The 20,614-nt window shown below is 44.5% G+C and overlaps 1 protein-coding gene across 1 annotated transcript; it reads right to left on the bottom strand.

The window, feature by feature from the left end:
* Positions 1-5,752: 5,752 nt before the first annotated feature.
* Positions 5,753-17,268, bottom strand: KCNV2 (potassium voltage-gated channel modifier subfamily V member 2). Its single transcript, XM_006094112.3, has 2 exons — positions 15,901-17,268; positions 5,753-6,034 (listed from the first exon to the last, which is right to left on the bottom strand). The coding sequence occupies exons 1-2, from the start codon at positions 17,266-17,268 to the stop codon at positions 5,753-5,755; spliced, it is 1,650 nt and encodes a 549-aa protein (XP_006094174.1).
* Positions 17,269-20,614: the final 3,346 nt, after the last annotated feature.

Raw genomic sequence — 20,614 nt, 5'->3', positions numbered from 1 at the left:
GCAGCAATTAAATGCTTCTGCCAAAAATAATACACATCTCTTTTGTTCACATTTGTTTGGCTAAGGCAAGCCGAACTTGGCCACATCGGATTTGAATATGGTGGAGAAATGCAATCTACTCCCAGGAGAACTAACACATTTGTGAACAGACCAATAATCATGAACTCTAATGAGCACTGCAGAGGGGCATTCTATGGATGGTGGACACCATTGACATTCTGATGATGAAGAATGAATAATAAGAAGTACCATGAACTGAACATTTACTATATGATAGGTATTGTATCAAGTACTTTACATTCATATACCCATTAACTTTCCTGAGGAGGTCTTAATTATCTCTATATTATAATGTAGAAACTGAGGCTCAAGGAAGTTTGATTACAAAGGCTTAGTAGTATTAAGGATAGCGTAAGTATAGTCTGCACAGGTTTTCTGGATTAACAGGAAAATCCTTCAAAAGGAACTGTAGCTCTGGCCTGTGTGGCTCAGTTGGTTGAGTGTCATCCATGCACCAAAAGGTCACTGGTTTGATTCCTGGTCAGGGCACATGCCCAGGTTGAGGGTTCAGTCCGCAGTTGGAGTGCATATGGGACACAGTTGATCAATGTTTCTCTCTCACATTGATGTTTCACTCTTTCCCTTCCTTTTCTCTAAAATCAATAAAAACCTATATTTTTTAAAAAAGAACAGTATAGTTCCCAGTAAGTTCTGAGCATGTGCAAGGATAGCAGGCAGGTCTTGAATGTCAACTCTGACAGCTTTGCATTGGCTCCTAGGGAAAGGCAATGAGAAGGCTCGCCAATGGGAGAGAGTAATGTGGTTAAGAATGTCCGCTCTGGACATAGGAAGGGGGTGGCAGCATGGAAAACAGATGTTTGTCATCTCTGGGCACATTTCTTAACTTCTCTGGGTGTCAGTTATATCACTTACAAAACAAGGTTAATAAAACCTTACCTGAGTGAAGGTAGAAGACTGGCCAAGGTGGGTTTATTTTTTAATGTTCTCTGAGGGCACTTTCTGTCCCTAGGTGCATATATTCCAGCTCATTTTATGCATATTGTTCCACAATGTAGTCATGAAAATTCATTAGTATGTGTAGGATGGGCTGCAGAAGGGAACTCAACAGATTGAGTCATTGAAAACTGCTCCTAAAAAGAGCAGAGACTTTGACAGGAAGAATGAATCATTTATTGGCACTTAAGGGTGCCAATCATTGCTGCCCTACCAACCATCTGTGAGCTGAATATGCCTCCTGGTCTGGAAATCCAAGGCCTGTATTTCTCAGTTTGGGGTGATGTGTTGGGGAGGCATGAACCTTCAGATACATGTGCCTCATCTTTTCAGTGGCGATGTGGGGAATACGAGCAATGTCTTTTTCATAAGGCAGACAAGATGTACTAATCAGGATCCCAGTGGGAAATAGATGGTATATGCAAAGGGGTTATTTGAAGAGATTTTAATAGAGATCCTATTTCCAGAGCTATGGTCAGGGTTAAGGGAACCAACAAGGGGCAGTGAGACCATCGGTGACTAGCAAAGCAAGAGACCGTTACCACTCACAGCCTGAAGGAATGACAGCAGGGGGAGGTGTTACTGGAACCTGTGAGTGCTGTGGCTGATCCAGAAGGCTGCTCAACCGAGCCCTGGCTATGGGAACTTAGCAGCTACCCAGACTCCTGCCACACAGAGAGAGGTGGGGAGTTAATACGCAGAATGGTCTCTCCTCCCATCTGCTGACAGCCAGAGGGTGAGGGACACATGGAAGGCAGACCTCTTGGACCATGCAGCAGGGCAGAGTGGGGTGAATAATGGTTCTAGATAGACACATGGAGAAGGCCCAGCACACATGAACAGACGTATACAGTGGGATACATATGGAGAATCACGTAAGCTTTAAAGATGCCACATCAGAGTTGAGCAGGGAGGAAAGAGGGAGCATTGAGGTGTAGGGAACCACATTCATCTTGAGTTGAGGGCCAGGCATCAGCCTGGGAGGAGGAATTTGGAGCTTTTGTGAATATTTTCTTGAGTGATAATCTAATGTTTTTCTTGAATTTTAAAACCCCCCCACCCTCCACCCCCCACCCCCGGACCTCAGAGCAGATGCCTCCATGAAGGCAGATAAAAGGCCTATCTATACCTGCATTGCCCAACATGGCAGCCTGGAGCCACATGTGGCCATTTAAATTTTAATGAAATGCATTAACATGAAATACAATAAAAGATTTAGTTCCTGAATCACACCAGCCACATTTCCAGTGCTCAATAGTCACACATGGTTATGTTGTATTAGATATGGCATCACGTTTCCATCACCACAGGAAGTTCTCTTGGGCAGACTGGCCAGGATCCTTGTGCACAGCCCTGGAGGGCTAGGGGGCTGGCCACAGGACTCAAAAGCTGTCTTCATCCGCAGAATCCCCTCCTTGATGACAGATGACTCTGTGCAGCCAGCAAAATAGTCATGATGATAATTGCAGCTCACAATGATTTAGTTCTTTAACATGAGCTGAACAGTATGCTAAGGGTTTTATCTCCATTTTAAGGATGCAGAAACAGGCTTAAAGAAATTAAGGGACCACACAATATTAAGTTGCACTGTATGACATTGCCAATACTCAGTTGTTTTTTTATGAAAATGGCAGTTTCACATGCTTCAACATCACAATACATAGCAGAGCCAGGTTTCAAATCCAGATCCAAAAATCATGTCAAGTTCAATGTGGCTAAGCCTCTGTAAGTGATCACCTTGGAACCTACTTCATAGGGCTGTTGAAGGATTAAGTGATGCTGATTCTGTGCCTGGCGCACAGTGGGGCTCATGGAATGTTGGTTTTTTGTTTTGTTTTGTTTTGTTTTCATCCCCTTCTGTCTGTCAGTCTCATTCTCTTGGGAGGCAGAGCACAGCTGTTTTAACAGATGTGGCTAGTGAGGTTGGGAGGTGGGGGCTGCTGTCATTTACCGGATCCCCTCCCAGGGACCTGCAAAAGTTCATCTTCCTCACCAAGACCTCCTGCACCCCCAACCCCCCTCTCTCTCAGGGAGCTGCCTCTACAGGGCTCCTTGGGGTCATTCTCTCAGGGCCTCCAGCAGGGGTCCGGGTGATGAACACCAGTCCTTCCTGTTCCCTGTGTCCTTAAGGGGCAACTGCTGCCCTGAGCATGGCAGGTGGTTACATAAACTGTGTTCCGACCTCCTGCCTGTTGTAACTCCGTTTCCATGGTTCCTTCTGGCAAGGAGCCTCATTCAAATTCCTCCCTCTTACTTGGCAAGAGGGAGAGAAGTCCCTTTGGTGGAGGGTCCTGCTGTTTAGGTGGGGTTTTAGGATTTGGGGGGGGGGGCGTAATTTCCATCCATATGAGGAAGCTTTGTCTCCCAGAAGCAAATGGGAACAGAGGGTGCCCACTTAAATTTGAATTGCAGATAAGCAGGAGATAATTTTTTTAGTGGAAGTATATACCATGCAATTCTTGGGACATACTTCTAAACATTATTGACTTACCTGGAATTCAAATTTACTTGTGCATTCTGTATTTTAACTAGCGACCTTCCAATAAATAGTGGGGTTTCTGTCCACCCTTCAGATGCCAGGTCAGTTGTGATGAGGCTAAGGGCACTTGGGAGTAAAGGGGAGGGAAACCTGGCCTAGGTTTTTCCAGCTGCATCCTGGTTTTGCATTCAAAGGGAAGTGATTTAGACCATGGTTCTCAGGATGTGGTCCCTGGACCAGCAGCATCAGCATAACCTCGTAGCTGGTAGAAATACAAATCCTCGGGTATCACCCCAACCTACTGAATCAGAGACCCTGGGGGTGGGCTCCGTAATCTGTGTTTAATAAGCCCCCCAGATGATGCTGATGCAGTTTGTGAACCACACGTTTAGACTTCGGGGAAGGGCCTTAGGGATCAGACAGACCAGGTTGGAAGCTCAGTCTCCCTATTTACTGACTGTGCCAACTTGGCTGAATTACTTAACCTCTCTGAGCTTCTGTTTCTTCCTCAATAAAAAAAAGAAAAAATTGTTTATTCTTGAATAAAAAACAAGGTACAGGCAGTCCTCGGGTTATGTCGGACTCGATGTATGTCATTTCGTGGTTACATCGCCATCTCCCATTTATTTATTTTTAAAAAAAAGGTCCGTCATTTTGACATATGTACATATTTGCTTTATGTTTTTTATTATTTATTTACCACAAGGTCAGGAATTATCTTTCTTTTAAATTTTTTTATTGTTTCACTTAATTACTGCTGTGTATGTGCTCTATGTGAGTGACGTAGGTGCTTATGTAGGTGGGTTCTGACTTACAGGGAAAATCGCATAGGAACGGATCTCCGACGTAACCCGAGGACCTACTGTAATACTGAATTTAGGGATATATCAAGGGTAAAATGAGGGCATATGTTATAAAATACAACCTGTATTTGTGCCTGTAATTGTAAGAACACACAAAATGATTGTTTTTACGACACGAGCATGATCGGTCCAGTCATGCCCTAAGACACACTGGATGGTCAGCATAGCAAAACTTCTCATCATTGGGCCAATCTCTGTTTGCTCAGTTCAAACACACCTTTAATTCCCAGGGCTTCAATTCCCAGGAGTCCTATGGAAAAAGGAAGAAATTAGGAGGAAATGGGGCAGGGAGAGAAAGAACTAACTCCCTATGGGAGCTGGTTTTCTGACCCACAGACAGAGCCCAGAGGAGAGGGCCACATCGACTTAATTCACTATGTTCAGTGCTCGGCCCAGAATAGTCCCCCCAAAGGCAGAGTTTTTTGGTTTGTTTGTTGAAAGGTGAGGGAAAGGAGGCCTAGAGAGGTGAGGACATGTGGGGGCTCCTATCAAGGGAGAAGCGATGAGCACACTTTAGCCTGTTTCACAGGTCGAGTCTGGGGGCTCTCATGTTAACCGCAGACCAGGGTTTCTCTGTTGATATGTTGGGTCAGATAATTCTTTGCTATGGGGCTGTCCTGTCCATATTTAGCAACATCCCAGGTCTCTGCCTACTAGATGCCATAGCTCCCTCATCCTTTCTCACAATGGTGACAGCCAAAAGCATCTCTAGAAAATGCCAAGTTTCCAGGGGGTAGGGGGTGGACAATGACCAAATCTCCCTGGATTGCGAACCATCGGTCTAGAGAATCTACTAGACAGTACCCTAACTCAAACAGTTTTAACAGCTTCCATTTATTGAGCATTTACAAATATTACCTTCATTCTCCATGCTCATATTACAAGGTGGTTTCTTATTGCCTACACTTTACAGTTGAAGAAACTGAGGCTCAGACAGTTAAAGTAACTTGTCCCAAATCCTACAGCTGGTAGATCCGGGCTTCCGACTGAGATTGGTCTAACGCCAGGACTCATATAGTTCTGAGGCAACATTCCCTCTCTCTGGAAAATCAAGGATTTCCTTTCTTCAATGTAAGGAAATTCTTCTCAAGTCAACTCAAGTGCAAAAATATTTATTGAGAAGCCATGAGAAGCTACAAGAGGAAGCTAAGATGTCACTCCTCCCAAGGAGTTCTCATATCAATGTCATTGGGATGATCAGACTCTCACACAACACAATATGAGGCTGAGTCTGGGTTCAAACAAACATTCATGAGGTAGAACTCTGTGAAATGAATGCCCTTTGTGTATGTCTGCCTCACGTGTCCTTTCACGGGCAATCCTGATGCTAAAAAAAAGAAGGCGGAAGGAAGCCTTGAAGGTCGCAGGATCAACCAGCCACATGGCCTCTGGAACATTAATTCTCTTGCCTTGGGGTGGGCTGTGGGTTGCTTTCAGCCAAGCACTCAGCCATCTTTTTTCTGGCTCGCTGCACGAAGTCCACCTTTCCCCTTTCCCTTCGTATGGCAGTGTACTCATAAGCCTTGAGCTTGCTGTAGTAATCGGAGAACTTGTTGTAGAGAATGGAGATTGGCATCCCGTTGAGGATAATCCCAAAAGCAATGCAGAGGAAGGCAAAAAGCCTGCCCAGGTGGGTCTCTGGGTACATGTCTCCGTAGCCCACAGTGGAGATGCTCACCTGTATGGAAGGAAGGCAGGGTTGAGTTGTTAGCTCTGTGAGGGAGGAGGAGAAAGGGATGGAATAGGCAGGGAGTAATCTGTCTCCCTGAAGGTGCACATGAGTCATGTAAGAGCTCCCCACGCAGGCAGCTCTAGGAGGTGCCAGGACATTTGCCTGCAGGACCCCTGTCATGGAAAGAACACAAGCTTTGGGGCTGCAAGACTTGGGTTTAAATCCTGACTACCACTTCTAGTTTTCTTATAGACAATGCAGGAGAGAGAATACCTACCTTAAAGGGTGTTGTGAAGAGCATTTAAGACAACATGTATAAAGTCCCTGGTATAGAAAGGGCTCAATAAATGTTGGTCTTTGCCCCCACCTCAGCTGGAGCCAGCTTTAGGACTGGGGCCCTGGGTTTGCCTAAATGATACACATACTGAAAAGAGCTCAGGCTTAGCACCAGATCTCTGGGTTCAAGTCCCTACTCCGACTCTTCCCAGCAGAGTGTCCTTGGGTAAAACATTCAGAGTCTCAGCCTTGGTTCCTTCCTCTGAAACAGGAGGATATTACCTAACTCTCAGGATCCCTGTGAAGACTAAGTAAGAAAACAACTATCAAGCCCTTAACACAGTGTCAGGCACACAAAAGGCACTAAACAACCTCCTCTGTGGTCCTTCTCTCATCTTTAAAATGGAGACAATTATAACACCTTTCAGAATTAAGTAATTCCAATGAGATATTTTATACAAAGGTGCTTTAATTGCAAATGTTTGTAGAAACATATTCTCATTATGCTGTGAAGGGACTTTTTAAAGACATCACCAACCAAAGAATTTCACTCTGCATGAAATTCTTCCCAAACTCTTGTCGCCGTGCTTTAGATTCCACTAAGTAGAGATTTATTTAGGTTGACAAGCTTCCGTTTTGACATGCAGATCCATGGAATTAGTTATCAGTCAGGGTAGTGAGAGAGAAAACTAGGAAAATCTCTCGGGGCTTGTTTTGTATGCCTCATATACTAAGACTCCCTTTATCCCCAGACTATTGGCTACATTAGGCAGGGCTGCTGCCTGCAGTTGTAAACACTGTGCATTGCACAACTCCAGGGGGCACTGTGTGCTTCATGGATTTGTGTTGTCGTTGCCACAATTTCCCAGCAGGTGGCAGTAAAATGTGCGAAGTCATCCTGTTTCCCTGCACCAAAATGGCCTTTACTTTAGAAATGCAAACTTTATTGTTATTTGTTTATAATGGAAGGGTCAGTTTGAACTTAGAATGAGTGTGATGGATTAGGTAGAATGAAATGAAGAATTGAGCCAGCTGGGCAAATCTGATGGAGCTGATAAGCACAGGAGCTCCATCCAGCCCTTAAAAGAAAGCTTGCACCTCCCCTTTGGGGCGGGTGACCCACCACCTCTCACTGCTGAGGGATGGGCTGTCCTTCCCTCAGGTGGAAGAACACAAGCAAGCATCTAAGAGAGGCAGCATGGTGTAGCATCTAAGAGAGGCAGCATGGTGTAGACTGGCTTAAGGAGACAAGTATGGCACTAGGCTATATGGATCCAAATCCACTTCTCAGATGTGTGACTTGGACAAGTCATCTACATTCTCTCTGCTTCCATTTCCACTTTTGAAATGAGGGGAGAATAATACTACCTCACAGAGTAGTTGTGTGCAATAATGTTAATTCTTAAGCTTATTAGACTGACAGGCTGTGGAAGCAGGTCCCTCTCAGCTCCTGCAGAATGCTCCAAGGGAGACTGGCTGGGGCACACACTCGCTCCAGGACAGAATCTCTCTTTCCTACCTTCTGGATCAAAGGTGATGAGAGGTCATGATCAACTGAGAGTGTGGGTTAATCTCCAAGTATGCTCGTGTGTGTGTGCGTGCGTGCGTGCGTGCGTGTGTGTGTGTGTGTGTGTGTGTGTGTGTTTCCTGTCACTGGCCACAGCAAAAGTAAAAGAACCTGAGTCAGATCTCTGTCAGAACTGAACAGATGTCAGTAACAGCATCGCTCACACCTCTGTATGAATGTTTGGTTAGTCTCCATTTCCTGGAGGAGGCCTAAAGGGAGTTTGGATAATAAGGGTGAGGGACAAGAAGGGTAGAGTTAGAACAGGAAGCTTCCATGAAAGGCCAAAGCTGAGGCTTTTAGGTGAACCAGTCCTTCCAGGGCTCAGGATTGGGGAGGATGGGGGGGAGGAATAGGATGCAGAGGAAGGAAAAGAATTGAGACAGAGTGCCTTTTTAAACCTCTGGTCAATCCTGATACTGGCCTTGCTTCATTCCCAAAGCAACTTCATTTCTTTCTTTTTTCTTTGTTGGCTGAACGTTTAGTGAAAAGCTAAAAGCAAAGCGAATTGTCTTAAGGAAGATTAAATATTTGATGTGCATAATATGGTCTAAATATCTTTGTATATCTTGGATCTCTATGTTTGGAGAAAAGATCTCTCCTGCTAGGGGCTCTGTATGACGGGTGTGGAAGAATTTGTTCAAAATGCATAGCTAATTTATGCCTTGTCGGTTTTGTGGGTAATTTGACTCAACCAATGATCTGGGTGCTCCTTGGCTCTAAGAGGAACTCGGAATTCCTTGGCTTTAGGTTAATTTTTCTCCATGTTCCACAGGCCCAACCATTTCTCCCTGGATGAGCGTTAAACATTGAAGGCCCCAGACTGACCCATATGAGTTTCCAGATTGAGTTCTCACATTAGCACCAACTGGGTTTGGAAATGTGGCCAAAATTTCTACAATCCATCTTTTAAAAAACACACAACACAACAGCAGCTTTATTGAGGTATAATTTGCATAATATGAAATTCACTTGTTTCAAGGGTACAGTTAAATGATTTTGAGTGAATTTACAGAGTTGAGCAATCATCACTAAAATCCATCTTTAGAACATTTCCATCACCTCAAAACATCCCTTGTTCCCATCTGTCACTACTCTGAATTCCCATCTCCAGTCCCACGTAACCACTAATCTACTTGCCTTCTTTGTAGATTTGCCTCTTCTGGAAATTTTATCTGGCTTCTTTCACTCAGCCTAATGTTTTTGAGTTTCATCCAGTTTGTAGTATGCTCTATAATCCATCTTAATATCCTGAAAAACTGGCTGGCTCAGCCATTCTGTAAACTGGAAACTTACCATTCCATTGAAAACTTACCTATTTTCCCTAGCCTCTGGGTCCCAAAAGCCAGAATGTGACTTTCCCCTAGCAGCTCACCCACTAATCAGCAAATCTTGGCCTGCTAAACATTACAGGGAGGACAAGCATCCAATTTTTCTCCAAAACTGTAGAATGGCTATACCTGAATTTTTCCTTCAACAAGGAATGTTTCTTTCATCATGAACTAGGCATGTATGAAACCTTGGCAGCCAGTAATCCATGAATCTTGAAATTATGATCCCAAGGAATAAAACTGATTTTTAAAAATAATTAACATTCCTTCTAATTTTTCCAAAAAAATTTAAGACTAAGATGTTCTGGCTAAAATCATTACATACCTCAGTCCTTCAAAGGACTTAGCTTCAAAGGCTATACTTAGCCGACCCATGCCGCTGTTGCTACAAATATTTTAGGAATTCCTCTTTAGGATTATAATCTGCACAGAGGATTCAGTGGAATGACCTTGAAACAAGTGGTCTTACTGGGCCACAATTAGGACACAGTTATCTGATGCCTCACCTTGAGGATTAACTTTAGATGCCAATATTAAACTCAGGGGTCTAGACTATTTTAAAATATTGAATCTACTCTCAAAAAGGTAAAGATTAAGCATGATTAGAAGGAAGCAAATGGACATGTCACAGACTCTGAAGATAGTTCTTCAGTGAAATTCAAAGAGAGTTTTGACCAGCGGAAGCGCTGTTAGAATCACATCATAGGTGACCACCTGGAAGAGAACAACCAGCTCATCTACATATTATAGGTCTGACACGTACATAAATTGCACAATAAGGAGGAGGTGTGCAAAAGCTAAAGCAAGCTTGGGAGTCTATTAATATACTCATAGGAAGGTGCTAATAATCCGATGCCCTCTGCATCCTCGGCTGACCTGGCACTTCTCCCTGCCCTCTGCAATTCTGTCAGGTCCCAGTCAAGTCATAATGGTCAAACAGGAAGAGCATAGTTTAAAGAGATAGAAGGGGACCACCCCCAAATCAGGAGCCACAAGATCAAAAGTCATAAAGGTGCCTAGTAGCCTTTGTCCATTGACAGCTCCTGCGCTAGTGCTGAAGGAGCTAGAACATGAATTGCTGGCTGGGCCATTTACCTGTTGTCTCTCAGTCCCAAGCCTGACACACTTCTGAGCTGTATTTTGTAATTCTGCAATTGGGAGTCTGCAAACTACAATCCCCGAATTTCCTTGCCCACTGTCTTCTGGTTGTGTTCTGCCAATGAGAGACGCCGTTGGGAGGCCGGAAGGTGCGATGAGGAGATGGGAGTCTCTCTAGCTGCTTCTGCTCCTGGCGTCACCCTCCAGTAAGAGCAGGTATTTATGGCCCAGGGACCTTTCAGCACAGTCGGCATCGACCTCATGGTGCTACCTCAGGGGTCCCTGCAACAGCTGCTCAGAGGCTCCACTGTACGCCGCGGTTGGTAACTCTCCCTTCTCCTGTTTGTTCCCCCCAGTTCTAGGGCTGACAGCTATTTCCTACATTTGCCAATCTTTGGGTTATCTCAGTTTACCCTTTTTGCTTCTAGCCCTCTAGCACCTATGTATCTATTTCCCTGCATCACATTTCCTGTTTAAAATACCCGCACTGTTCTCCTGAGTATAACTTCACTGATTCACCTTCCAAATGGTTCTCCTCAATGCATGCAATCAATCAATAACAATACAGAATATATAGTGGCCTGACCGGGTAGCTCATTTGGTGAGAGTGTCATTCCAATATGCCAAGGTTGCAAGTTCGATCCCCAGACAAGAACCAACCAAAGAATGCATAAATAAGTGGAACAACAGATTGATGTCTCTCTCTCTCTCTCTCTCTCCCTCTCTCTCTCTCTCTCTCTCTCTCTCTCTCTCTCTTCCTCCTCCTCCTCCTCCTCCTCCTCCTCCTCCTCCTCCTCCTCCTCCTTCTTCTCTCTCTCTCTCTCTCTCTCTCTCTCTCTCTCAAAATCAACAAAGATTAAAAAAATAAAACAAATCTGAATGATCTCATAAGTACACCCATTTGCAAGGAAATGATATCATACTTTAGGAAACCAAAGAGAGGAGCAAGGTCTCTGGGGCTCAATTATCAGATGCCTCGGCCAGAGGTACATTTTCTTTTTGAAGAGCCTCTGTTGGTTCCTGGAGGAATGAGTTCATGACACAGTTTCCTGTTTGGTTTCCACAGTTTTAACTTGCTCTGAAAGCTCAGAAGGAAATGGTTTGTTGAACGGCCCATTTGCCCTTTTCTACGTGAAAACATAGCCACACTGGAGGCCGATGATTACAGCTTCATCATCGAGCTAATTGTTCTTGCTGGGCTGTGCCATGCATTTCCCACACCAGGCAACCCTGAGAGCTCAGCAAGCCTGGGCCTCTTCATCTAAACACCCAGAAGCTGTGCCGGGATAGGACAGCTGACCCTTTTGTATGTCCCACAGTCTCTCTCCCCAGTAGAGAAGGAATCACTTCTGTTTTATTTCTCCCCAAATGAATCCGGAAGCAAAGGTTATTGCTTCCATGTGATAAAGACTATTAACTAGTCAAACATGGTAGCTTCTATTTATTGTGGATGTACTACAGGCTAGCATCTTACATATGTTTCCTATTACATTAGCGCTCACAAATAACTGCTATTTGACAGCTGAGTGGGACGGGTCTATTTTATATCCAAATGCACGAGTGTTTGCAGACATGAGTGTCCTTGTGGGATTTGTTTTGCAGCTGTAGGAGAATTCACAGCAATGAAAATTATTGTGTTCTCTTAAAACCCTGAGTTGAGCAGAGGAAGGTCCTTGGCAGAGGGAGAGGGACGATTATTAAAAGTAATTCATATTTGGGGTTGACTGGAAGCACTAAAAGCACAGAAGAATGGATTAGAGAATCTAATGTGGGTGAATATACTGCAAGGGATATAGCACTGGAACGGTGGAAGAAAATATCAGTCCTATCATTCTTTACCTCATCCTTGAAATTTCAGTGTGAGTGTATGTTTTCTGATGTGTATAATATATTTGAGCAGGAATATCTTACTGCAGTAGAATGATTGTGCTTCTGAAACTAATTCTTTATATCTTCCTTTATCCAAGCTATTTGCCTATAACTTTATAGGGCTTTCCTACAGTGGGTAGGTTAACCTACCCTGCCCTTTGACTCTGAGTGTGGTCTTGTGACTTGCTTTGGCCAATGGGTTGAGCAAATGACATTAAAGAGAAGCTTATACAGTGCTTGCAATGATTAGAGAGTCAGTCTCTCTCCCTCTCTCTCTCTCTCTCTCTCTCTCTCTCTCTCTCTCTCTCTCTCTCTCATCTTTTGCCATGGATACATGTCTGCTGAAGAATGAAAGCTATCTAGCCTAGTCTCCTCCTTCACTCCAGCTTTTAGCCAGCTGACTATCAGATATGAGGCCAAATGAGAAGAACCTTCTAGTTGAAACCAGCGTAAATTGATGACTCCCAAACTCATTAGCTAAATATATGCTTGGCATTTTAAGCCATTGAGTTTTGGGGTGGTTTGTGAAGCAATATTATTGTGATAATAAATGGCTTAAAATTTATGAATAACTAAACACACACTGATCATGGGAGTGTGCTAAAAAATGTTAAATTATGAGATGTATGATCAATACAATGCTTGGAGGCTATTCAATTAAAGTTACTTCTAGGATTCCACTTCTTGGATTCTCACATTTGTTTAGTTATATATATTTATATGAGTTTTTTTCTCATGGTTCAAATTTTACCTAAATGTTCTCTTTAAGAGGGCATCTCTGGCCATCCATCAGATGTAGATTTTGCCACCCAAGTCACTCTCGATCCTATTATTTTTTTTCCTTCATCTTTTTAAAATTTATTTTTTTATTGTTGACTCAATCCTATTATTCTATACAAGACATACAAATATCTGAAAATTTTCTCCATTAGAATATACACTCTACAAGTGGAAGAACTTCATTTTCTCTTCTTTCTATCACTTGGTATCTCTAGTGTTTAGAATACTGCTTGGCACACTGGAGGTGCTAAAAAATTCTTGCTCAGTGAATGAATGAGATGGATTTTTGTGGGTTAACCTGAGGAATTGGTCCTAATATTTTTCATCTTTTTACTTTGTTTCCATATAAGGAAATAAGACATTCTGTCTGCATCATTTTGACAGTGTTCCTTTCTCTTTGCTCTACGGAGAATACAAACCCTTAGTACACAATATGCAATGTTAGCAGAAGTATTAAGAACTGGGTTAATAAGACATTAGTCCTGGGGAATAGAGCAGCGCTTGAATGTTCAAGGGCAATTGCTCTTATAGATAGTTTAGAAATAAATACAAGTTATCAGTCTTTTATCTAATTCATAATGATTCTTACTAGTATAAATAATTCTCAGAGAATAAAATGAACAAAGGCCATTGATAAAGCCTAAGGTCGGGAAACGGTAAGGTTGAAATGTACAAATTTTGGTTTGTGAAAATAGCGCCTGCTAGAGATCAAGGCTACAAGAGAAAACTCATATTGGTAAAAGCAATCATTGGTAAAATTTATTGTAGATAAAACCTGGATGTTGATTCAATTTTTATTGTTCAATTTATGGAAAATACTGGTCTTGAGTAAAATAATTTCAGCTAACATAAAAGGGGATCATTTGCAAGTTTTAAACATCATTGTATATTAAGCCAATCAAGAAATTAAATGGAGTCAAAGGGCATTCACTTCAGGGAATTTTTAAAAAAGGAAAATCCAGTATTGGCGAGAAAAATTTTATAAAAATCTTTCTGTTAATATACAAAAGGTAAAAAAAAAAGTTTTGTGGGTTAAAATTAAAATATTAATGCGTCCACTAGGTCCAGCCTATATATGCGAGTCTTCTAGGATAGCTGAATGAATGAGAAGTTGGCTCTCTAAAATGTGGAATTATATCATCAGCATGTGGATTTGCTCTTTTCCCTGCCTACCTTACTCACCTCCAAAGTAAATGTCATTTGCTGGGGAAAAATCACTCTCTATCAGCTCCATCTGTACTTACAGTTTACCTACCATGGAGATGACCTTTTGTCATTTGGAATATGATCAGAGGAGTGGCATTTGGGTAGCTTGTTTGGAAGAGCCTAACGTCACCCCTTCACTGAAGAGAGCTCTCAAGCTGTAGGACATTTGAGCTCTCCATCCTCCCCTTGTAGAGCCGAGGACACTGCGGGTGGGAGTGAGGGAGTGAGGTTTCACAGCTCATTATTTAGGGTCACAGGTAATTATTACCAGATCTGATGCAAGATTGAAATAGAAATCTTCCTTCCATCCTACCAAGCTGCATGGTTAGTAGCCCCAGGTTGGTTCATCTCAGAAGTTCACCCAAGACTTTGGGTTCTGACATACCCAATGTTAATGTTGAAAATGCCGCTTTCTAGAAAAACCGGTTATATTTGCTTAAGGTCTTTACAGGCATTATAATAATCTCCTTAAGAACATATATGGAACAGACTGACAGGTGTCATAGGAGAGGAGAGTAGAAGGGTCTGGATAAAAGAAGGCGAAGAGAGTAGCTAAAGAACATATATGCAGAGCCCATGGACACAGACAACAGTTTGGTGAAGTCATTGGGTGGGGTGGCGGGGCTAGGTGTAGGTGGGCAAAGGGGGGAAAATGGGAGGCATCTGTAATAGTGTCAACAACAACAACAAAAAGAAAATATGGAAGCCATATAATTTACCTAGTTCTTCGTATGCACACATGCCAGCTTACTCATTGACCTGAGAAGACACAGTCAGCATTTCCAGGACTAAAGGGATTTTTCAGGGATTTAGTCTAGCATCCCAGAAATGCAGGTATGGGAGTAGATGGCATACATTGTTACGAAAAGGCAACTACTACAGAAAGAAGTGACAAAAATAACTAGTGTATTCACTGTTTAAGGCCTGCAGACGAGCTAATGCATGGAAGAGGCGGTGCTGGGTCTGGAAGGGGCGTGGGTTTTGCGCTTGTACTGGCTTGGGCCTCAGTCCTCTCTCTGGATTTAGCTGTGTGTCTGCACTCAAACTCTCTGCACCTCAGTTCTTCTCTCTATAAAATGAGGCAATAATTCCAGGTCCTGAAAGAGTTTCCGTGACATTGGAGCAAGTTTCAGGTTTAGATGCTCCATTACCCACTCAGTTTAGCTAGAACCAATGGGATTTCAGTTAAGGTGACAGTGTTCAGCCAAGTCTCACTTCCTCTCCGGAATAAACATACAGTTTCCTTACAAAACAACAACAACAACAACAACAACACACACACACACACACACACACACACACAGCAATCAGAACAACAAAAAAACGGAAACCACTTCCAATTTGTCCTGTTTTAAATAGAAATAGTGATCAAAACCACCACCTTGGGTGAAGATAAAGTTATCAACTACTTAGGATAACAGATGTTCAATGAGGGGCAACAAGAATGGTGATCAGGCAGCTTCCCACAGATGTCAACAACGAATTCTTAAAATCTGCCTGGCAAGGGTTTTAAAGCTAACTCTAGATTGGGAGATTCTTAGGGCCAAGTCAAATCGTTACTTACTGGACTACAGTGTCTGTCTTTCCAACCCTCCACAACCCTCTCTGGTTTTCGTTAGCTGGAGGCAGCCATGGGGTGGTCCTTTTGCAAGGCAAGGGGGCGATCAGGGGATGAAGACAGACAGCTGAGCACCCGGGAATGGGAGGGCGGTGAGGAGAGCAGGAAAGCCCACGGCCATGGCACTCACCGCGGCCCACCACCAGGAGTGCGGGATGCTGGTGAAGTTGGTGCCGGGCACGTCGTGCTCCACGGAGTAGACGGCAGCGGAGAAGGAGAAGATGCCCATGGCGATGAAGAGCAGCAGGCAGCCCACCTGCTGGTAGCACTGGCGCAGGGTGAAGCCAAAGGCGCGCAGGCCGGTGGAGTGCCGCGCCAGCTTGAGGATGCGGAAGATGCGCATGAGGCGCATGACGCGCAGCACCTGGCCCACCTTGCCCACCGTCTCCAGGTCGTGCTCCCGGGAGGAGCCCTGGCCGCGCCGCTGGTCCTCGTCCGTGAAGCACTCGAGCAGCAGCTGCAGGTAGAGCGGCAGGATGGCCACCAGGTCCACCAGGTTGAGGGCGCTGCGCGCGAAGCGGCGCAGGTCGGGCGTGGAGGCCAGGCGCAGCAGGAACTCGAGCGTGAAGAAGGCGATGCACAGCACCTCCACGTGCTCCAGCACCGCCCAGCGGCCGCCCTCCGCCCGCTGGTGCATCTCCTCCACCGTGTTGAGGGCCAGCGCCACGATGGAGACGAGCACGAAGAGGCTGGAGGCCACCCCGATGGCCTTGGCGGCCACGGACGAGAAGGGCTTCTCCATGAGGTTCCAGAGGCGCTGGCGCTGCGGCCCGCAGAAGCGCACGTCGCGGAAGAGCTGCTCGGCCTCCTCGGCCCGCGCCTGGGCGCGCAGCTCGCGCTGGATCTTGAGCTGCTCGCTCAGCTCGTCTCGCCGCTCCTCGAAGCAGATGCGGCAGCAGCGCGGCGTGTACTTGAGCCGCACGCCCCAGTAGCCCAGCTCCTCCAGGAAGCGGCGCGGGCAGAGCGCGTCGCACACCTGCAGCGCCCCGCACAGGTAGAAGTTGTAGACCAGCTGGAAGACGGCCGGGTCGCGATCGAAGAAGTACTCGTCCGTCTGCGCCTCGTAGTCGTCGCACAGGCCCAGCTGGCGGCCGCGGCTGGTGCAGGCGGCCAGGCGGCCCAGGCGCGTCTTGGGGTAGCAGGCCAGCTGCGCGCAGTCCAGGTGGTAGCTCTGGCCGCCCACGTTCACGTTCAGCGTGGAGCCCTCGGTGCGGGCTTCCGTCTGGGCGGCCTCCTCTGGCTGCTGGTCTTCCTCGGCCACGTTGGCCAAGTCGTCTTTCCACTGCTCCTCCTCCTCCCCATCCTCGTCCTCCTCGATGTAGTAGTTATAGTTGCCCTCGGTCCACGGTGGGATGCTGGCCTGGGAGCCAGAACGCGCCGCCAGAGAGCAGATGCTCCCGCGGTGTTGGCTGTTCCCTGAAGTGGGTTCATCGGTACCCTCCGCGGTATTCCAGGGCCGGTAGCTCCAAGACCGCCTCCTCTCACTGTTTTTCAGCATGGCTGCGGGAAGCGGGTCCCTGGCCTTTCCGTCCTGGCTGTGGCTGTGGTAGGGTCCCCAGCTTGCTCACTGCCACGAGGCGGATGGATCGTATGCCCTACACTTCGGACCACAGACCAGGGTCCCAGACACTGCCCTTCGGCACTGGGCAGCGCGGCCCAGGCTGCTGGGTCTGAACACATAGGCAGACGGCTGTTGACTGCTCTAATCTTGCTGAGAAGGGAGAAGCAAGTCTTAGAAGGGATTTGGATCCTCTTAGTCTGTTTCCTCCCCGTCTCCCTCCACTCTGTCACGTGGGGGATGATTATGTGGACTTAAATCTGTAGATGACCAGAAAGTGGCAGAGATGATTGCTGATAAAAATGTGGGCCACCCGTTAGGCCTTCCCTTAGGGAGTGCTGGGTGTACCTATGCTGAGATGAAACCAGCTGAATTAGCTATAGAACATAGCTCAGTTTCTGTTTTGAACTCTTTTTGTCTCTGTCTCTTTCTTACCCTCCCTTCTCTTAAAGGTAGAACCCCAGGACTGGTGGGTAGATGTTCTTGGGGCCTTGCAGCCCTGCTCGCTGCTGTATTAGGCCATATATGACGGTGGCCTGGACTTCTTTCCAAGAAAAAGGTCTCCATCACTCTTCAAGACATCACTTTTCTTTTTTCTTCTAAGTCTCTTGTTGTATGTAAGGCACTGTGCTGGATGCCAGAGATGGGAATCCAATGTTGCTCATGGTTTTATAGGCGATCTAAATCTGCAATCACAATAAGAAAGCAAGAAAAAGGATAGGGGTATCAGAGAAGAGCAAGGGATTTGCTTTGAGCAGGGAATTTGTTTTTAAATTCAATTTATTTTGGTTAGCTGATACATGTGGTACAAAAGGTACAAAGGTGCATTATGGTAAAAAAAATTTATCTCAACCTGAACTTACAGCTATCAAGTGGGCCTCTGAGGAGGCAACCACTGTTAGTATTTTCTGGTTAGCCTTCCAGAAATCTTCTGAACACATACAAGCAAAAACCTATCTCCATCTATCACCTGAATAGCTCTCTATTGTTAACACAAATCATCGTGTGCAATACACTTTGCTCTTTCCAATTAACCGTATGTCTTGGAGGTGTTTTATATCTGAACATAAATATCTGCCTCATTTTGAAAATATCTACTTGGTAGTCTGATAGTGATAGACATTCTACCTTTGCTCTCATAAACAGTGGCTCAATGAATAACCTTATACATACATTACTTCATACATATTAAGATATATGAAGGATAAATTGTTGGAGGTGGAATTGCTAAAAACCTCACATGTGTAATATTGACTGGTAATGCCAAGTTTCCGTCATAAAAGTTTACCAATTTACAACTCACCATCAGTATCTGAGAGTGTATTATCACTTTTCATGAGCCCCTCCTACCTATTTCATAGGTGAAAAATGTGTGGGCTAATTTAATGTTTCTCTTATGAATGCATTTGAACATCGTTTCGTGTGATTAAAAGCTGTTGTATTTCTTTTTCTACTTCCCATTGAGTTGTTGGTATTTTCTTATTGATTTGTAGGAGAGCTTTATATATCATGAAAACAGACCTTTTGCCTGTGATAGGAACTACAAATATATTTTTCTGAGTTTTTTATGATTTCTGGGTGTATGTCATGCTAGAAGTGTTTTCACCTCTGTAATTCTTTAAAAAATTTCTTCTTATGGTTTCATTTTTCACAGTTAAAGATTTGATCTATCAGGAATTAATTTTGATGTAAAGAGTGAAATAGAGACCCAACTTTATTTTTCAGCTTTTTTTTTTTAATCCAGAAGGCTCAACACATTAATTGAATAACCTGTTCTCTCCTCGCTGATCTGTAGTGCTCTTTATCATGTAGTTCAGTTTTAACTAGACTTCAAAGGTGTTGGGGAGGTGACAGTTGCCACAGGGTCTGTACCTGCTAGTATAACATCTGCTGCTGTTGTTTAGCTTCCAATAGGGCTCAGACCTACAGGCTTCAAATAAACCCTCTCGCCAGGACTGGCCTCCCAGTTCCTCGGTGTATTTCCAGTGTTCTCCTGTGGGCACACAATACTGATGTTTCTCTAGCCACATACTTAACAGATTTTCCAATTCCATCTCTTCTTTACATTGTGCCAACTGCTGTCACAACTGTTTTTATATATTACATAAATTCACTATTTTCTTCAGAATCAATTATCCTATATAATAAAGAGCTAATATGCTAATTAGACCAAATGGCAGAACAACCATCCGGACGACCTTCCTGACGAAGCTGGGGCTGCGAGGGCCGAGCCCCTTGCACTAATTTTGTGCTTTGGGCCTCTAGTACTATTATAAAAAGGAAAAGTATCATTATTTTCATATTTTCAATGTTCTCTCTTTCCATTGCAATCATATAATACTTTGTACCTAAACTTTCAACACTCCTGTGCCTTTTGCACTTGAAAACAATGGCGTGAGTAATGTCTGTCGGGCATCTCAAAGCCATGCTCAAGCACCAGGACCGTGCAGTTGAGTGGGGAATATTGCTTTGATGACCATGCCAGGGTGACTCTGACAGCCCACAGGCGTCTGTTGGCGTGGACTTGTTGCTTAGGTTTTGCTCTGGTGTGTCTGTACGTCAGTGCAATGGTAGATGAGTGCTGACTGTGTACCTATAGGGAAACACTTTGTGACAAAGAACTGCCCAGCCATGGCTGGGTTTGTTCATACAGTGGTGAGCGCCTCTCTGAATGCAGTTAAGACTCCGTAGGACTGCTGTAGAGGGAAACCTGCACAGGTGGGAAGTGGCCTGGATGAACTTTAAGCCCTTTCTGGCTTGTATCGCTAAGATTCTAAGTTTTTGCTTAATGTTCCATTTGTCTTGAATTCCCTCCTGCTCTTCTCTTAAGTCCTTGTTCTTGAAAGTCAGCTGAGACAGCATCTTCCTCTCTCAGCGATCCTTCTCTGACATCTTTCTTTCCCCGAGATGGGTAAGCTGTCCCTTCCCAGTGTCTCCTTGAAAACACATACTACTAACTTACAACACAAGTCCCTTATTTAACAGAGTGTTATAAAATGTTTTTCATTTTAATAGTTATATAAGTACATTATAGGAAAATTTTAAAAATAGAGAGCAGAATGCTAATAGTTGATATAATGATAATAGTAGCCTGCCCACATACTGTACTGTGATAATGCTTACAACAACCTATCATGTAGGTGCTATGATTATTCCTATTTCACAGATGAGGAACTGAGACACAGAAGTGAAGTAACTTGCCCAAGGTTACACAAAAAGTAAATGAATGAACTGGGTTTTGCTCCAGACTAACCATCATGCTATAAACAGCATATACACAAAAACC

Source organism: Myotis lucifugus, unplaced genomic scaffold (genome assembly GCF_000147115.1).
Source record: "Myotis lucifugus unplaced genomic scaffold, Myoluc2.0 scaffold_130, whole genome shotgun sequence".
Taxonomy (NCBI): Eukaryota; Metazoa; Chordata; class Mammalia; order Chiroptera; family Vespertilionidae; genus Myotis; species Myotis lucifugus.
The sequence above is the reverse complement of the archived record's forward strand: the minus strand, read 5'-3'. Positions and strand labels throughout refer to the sequence as shown.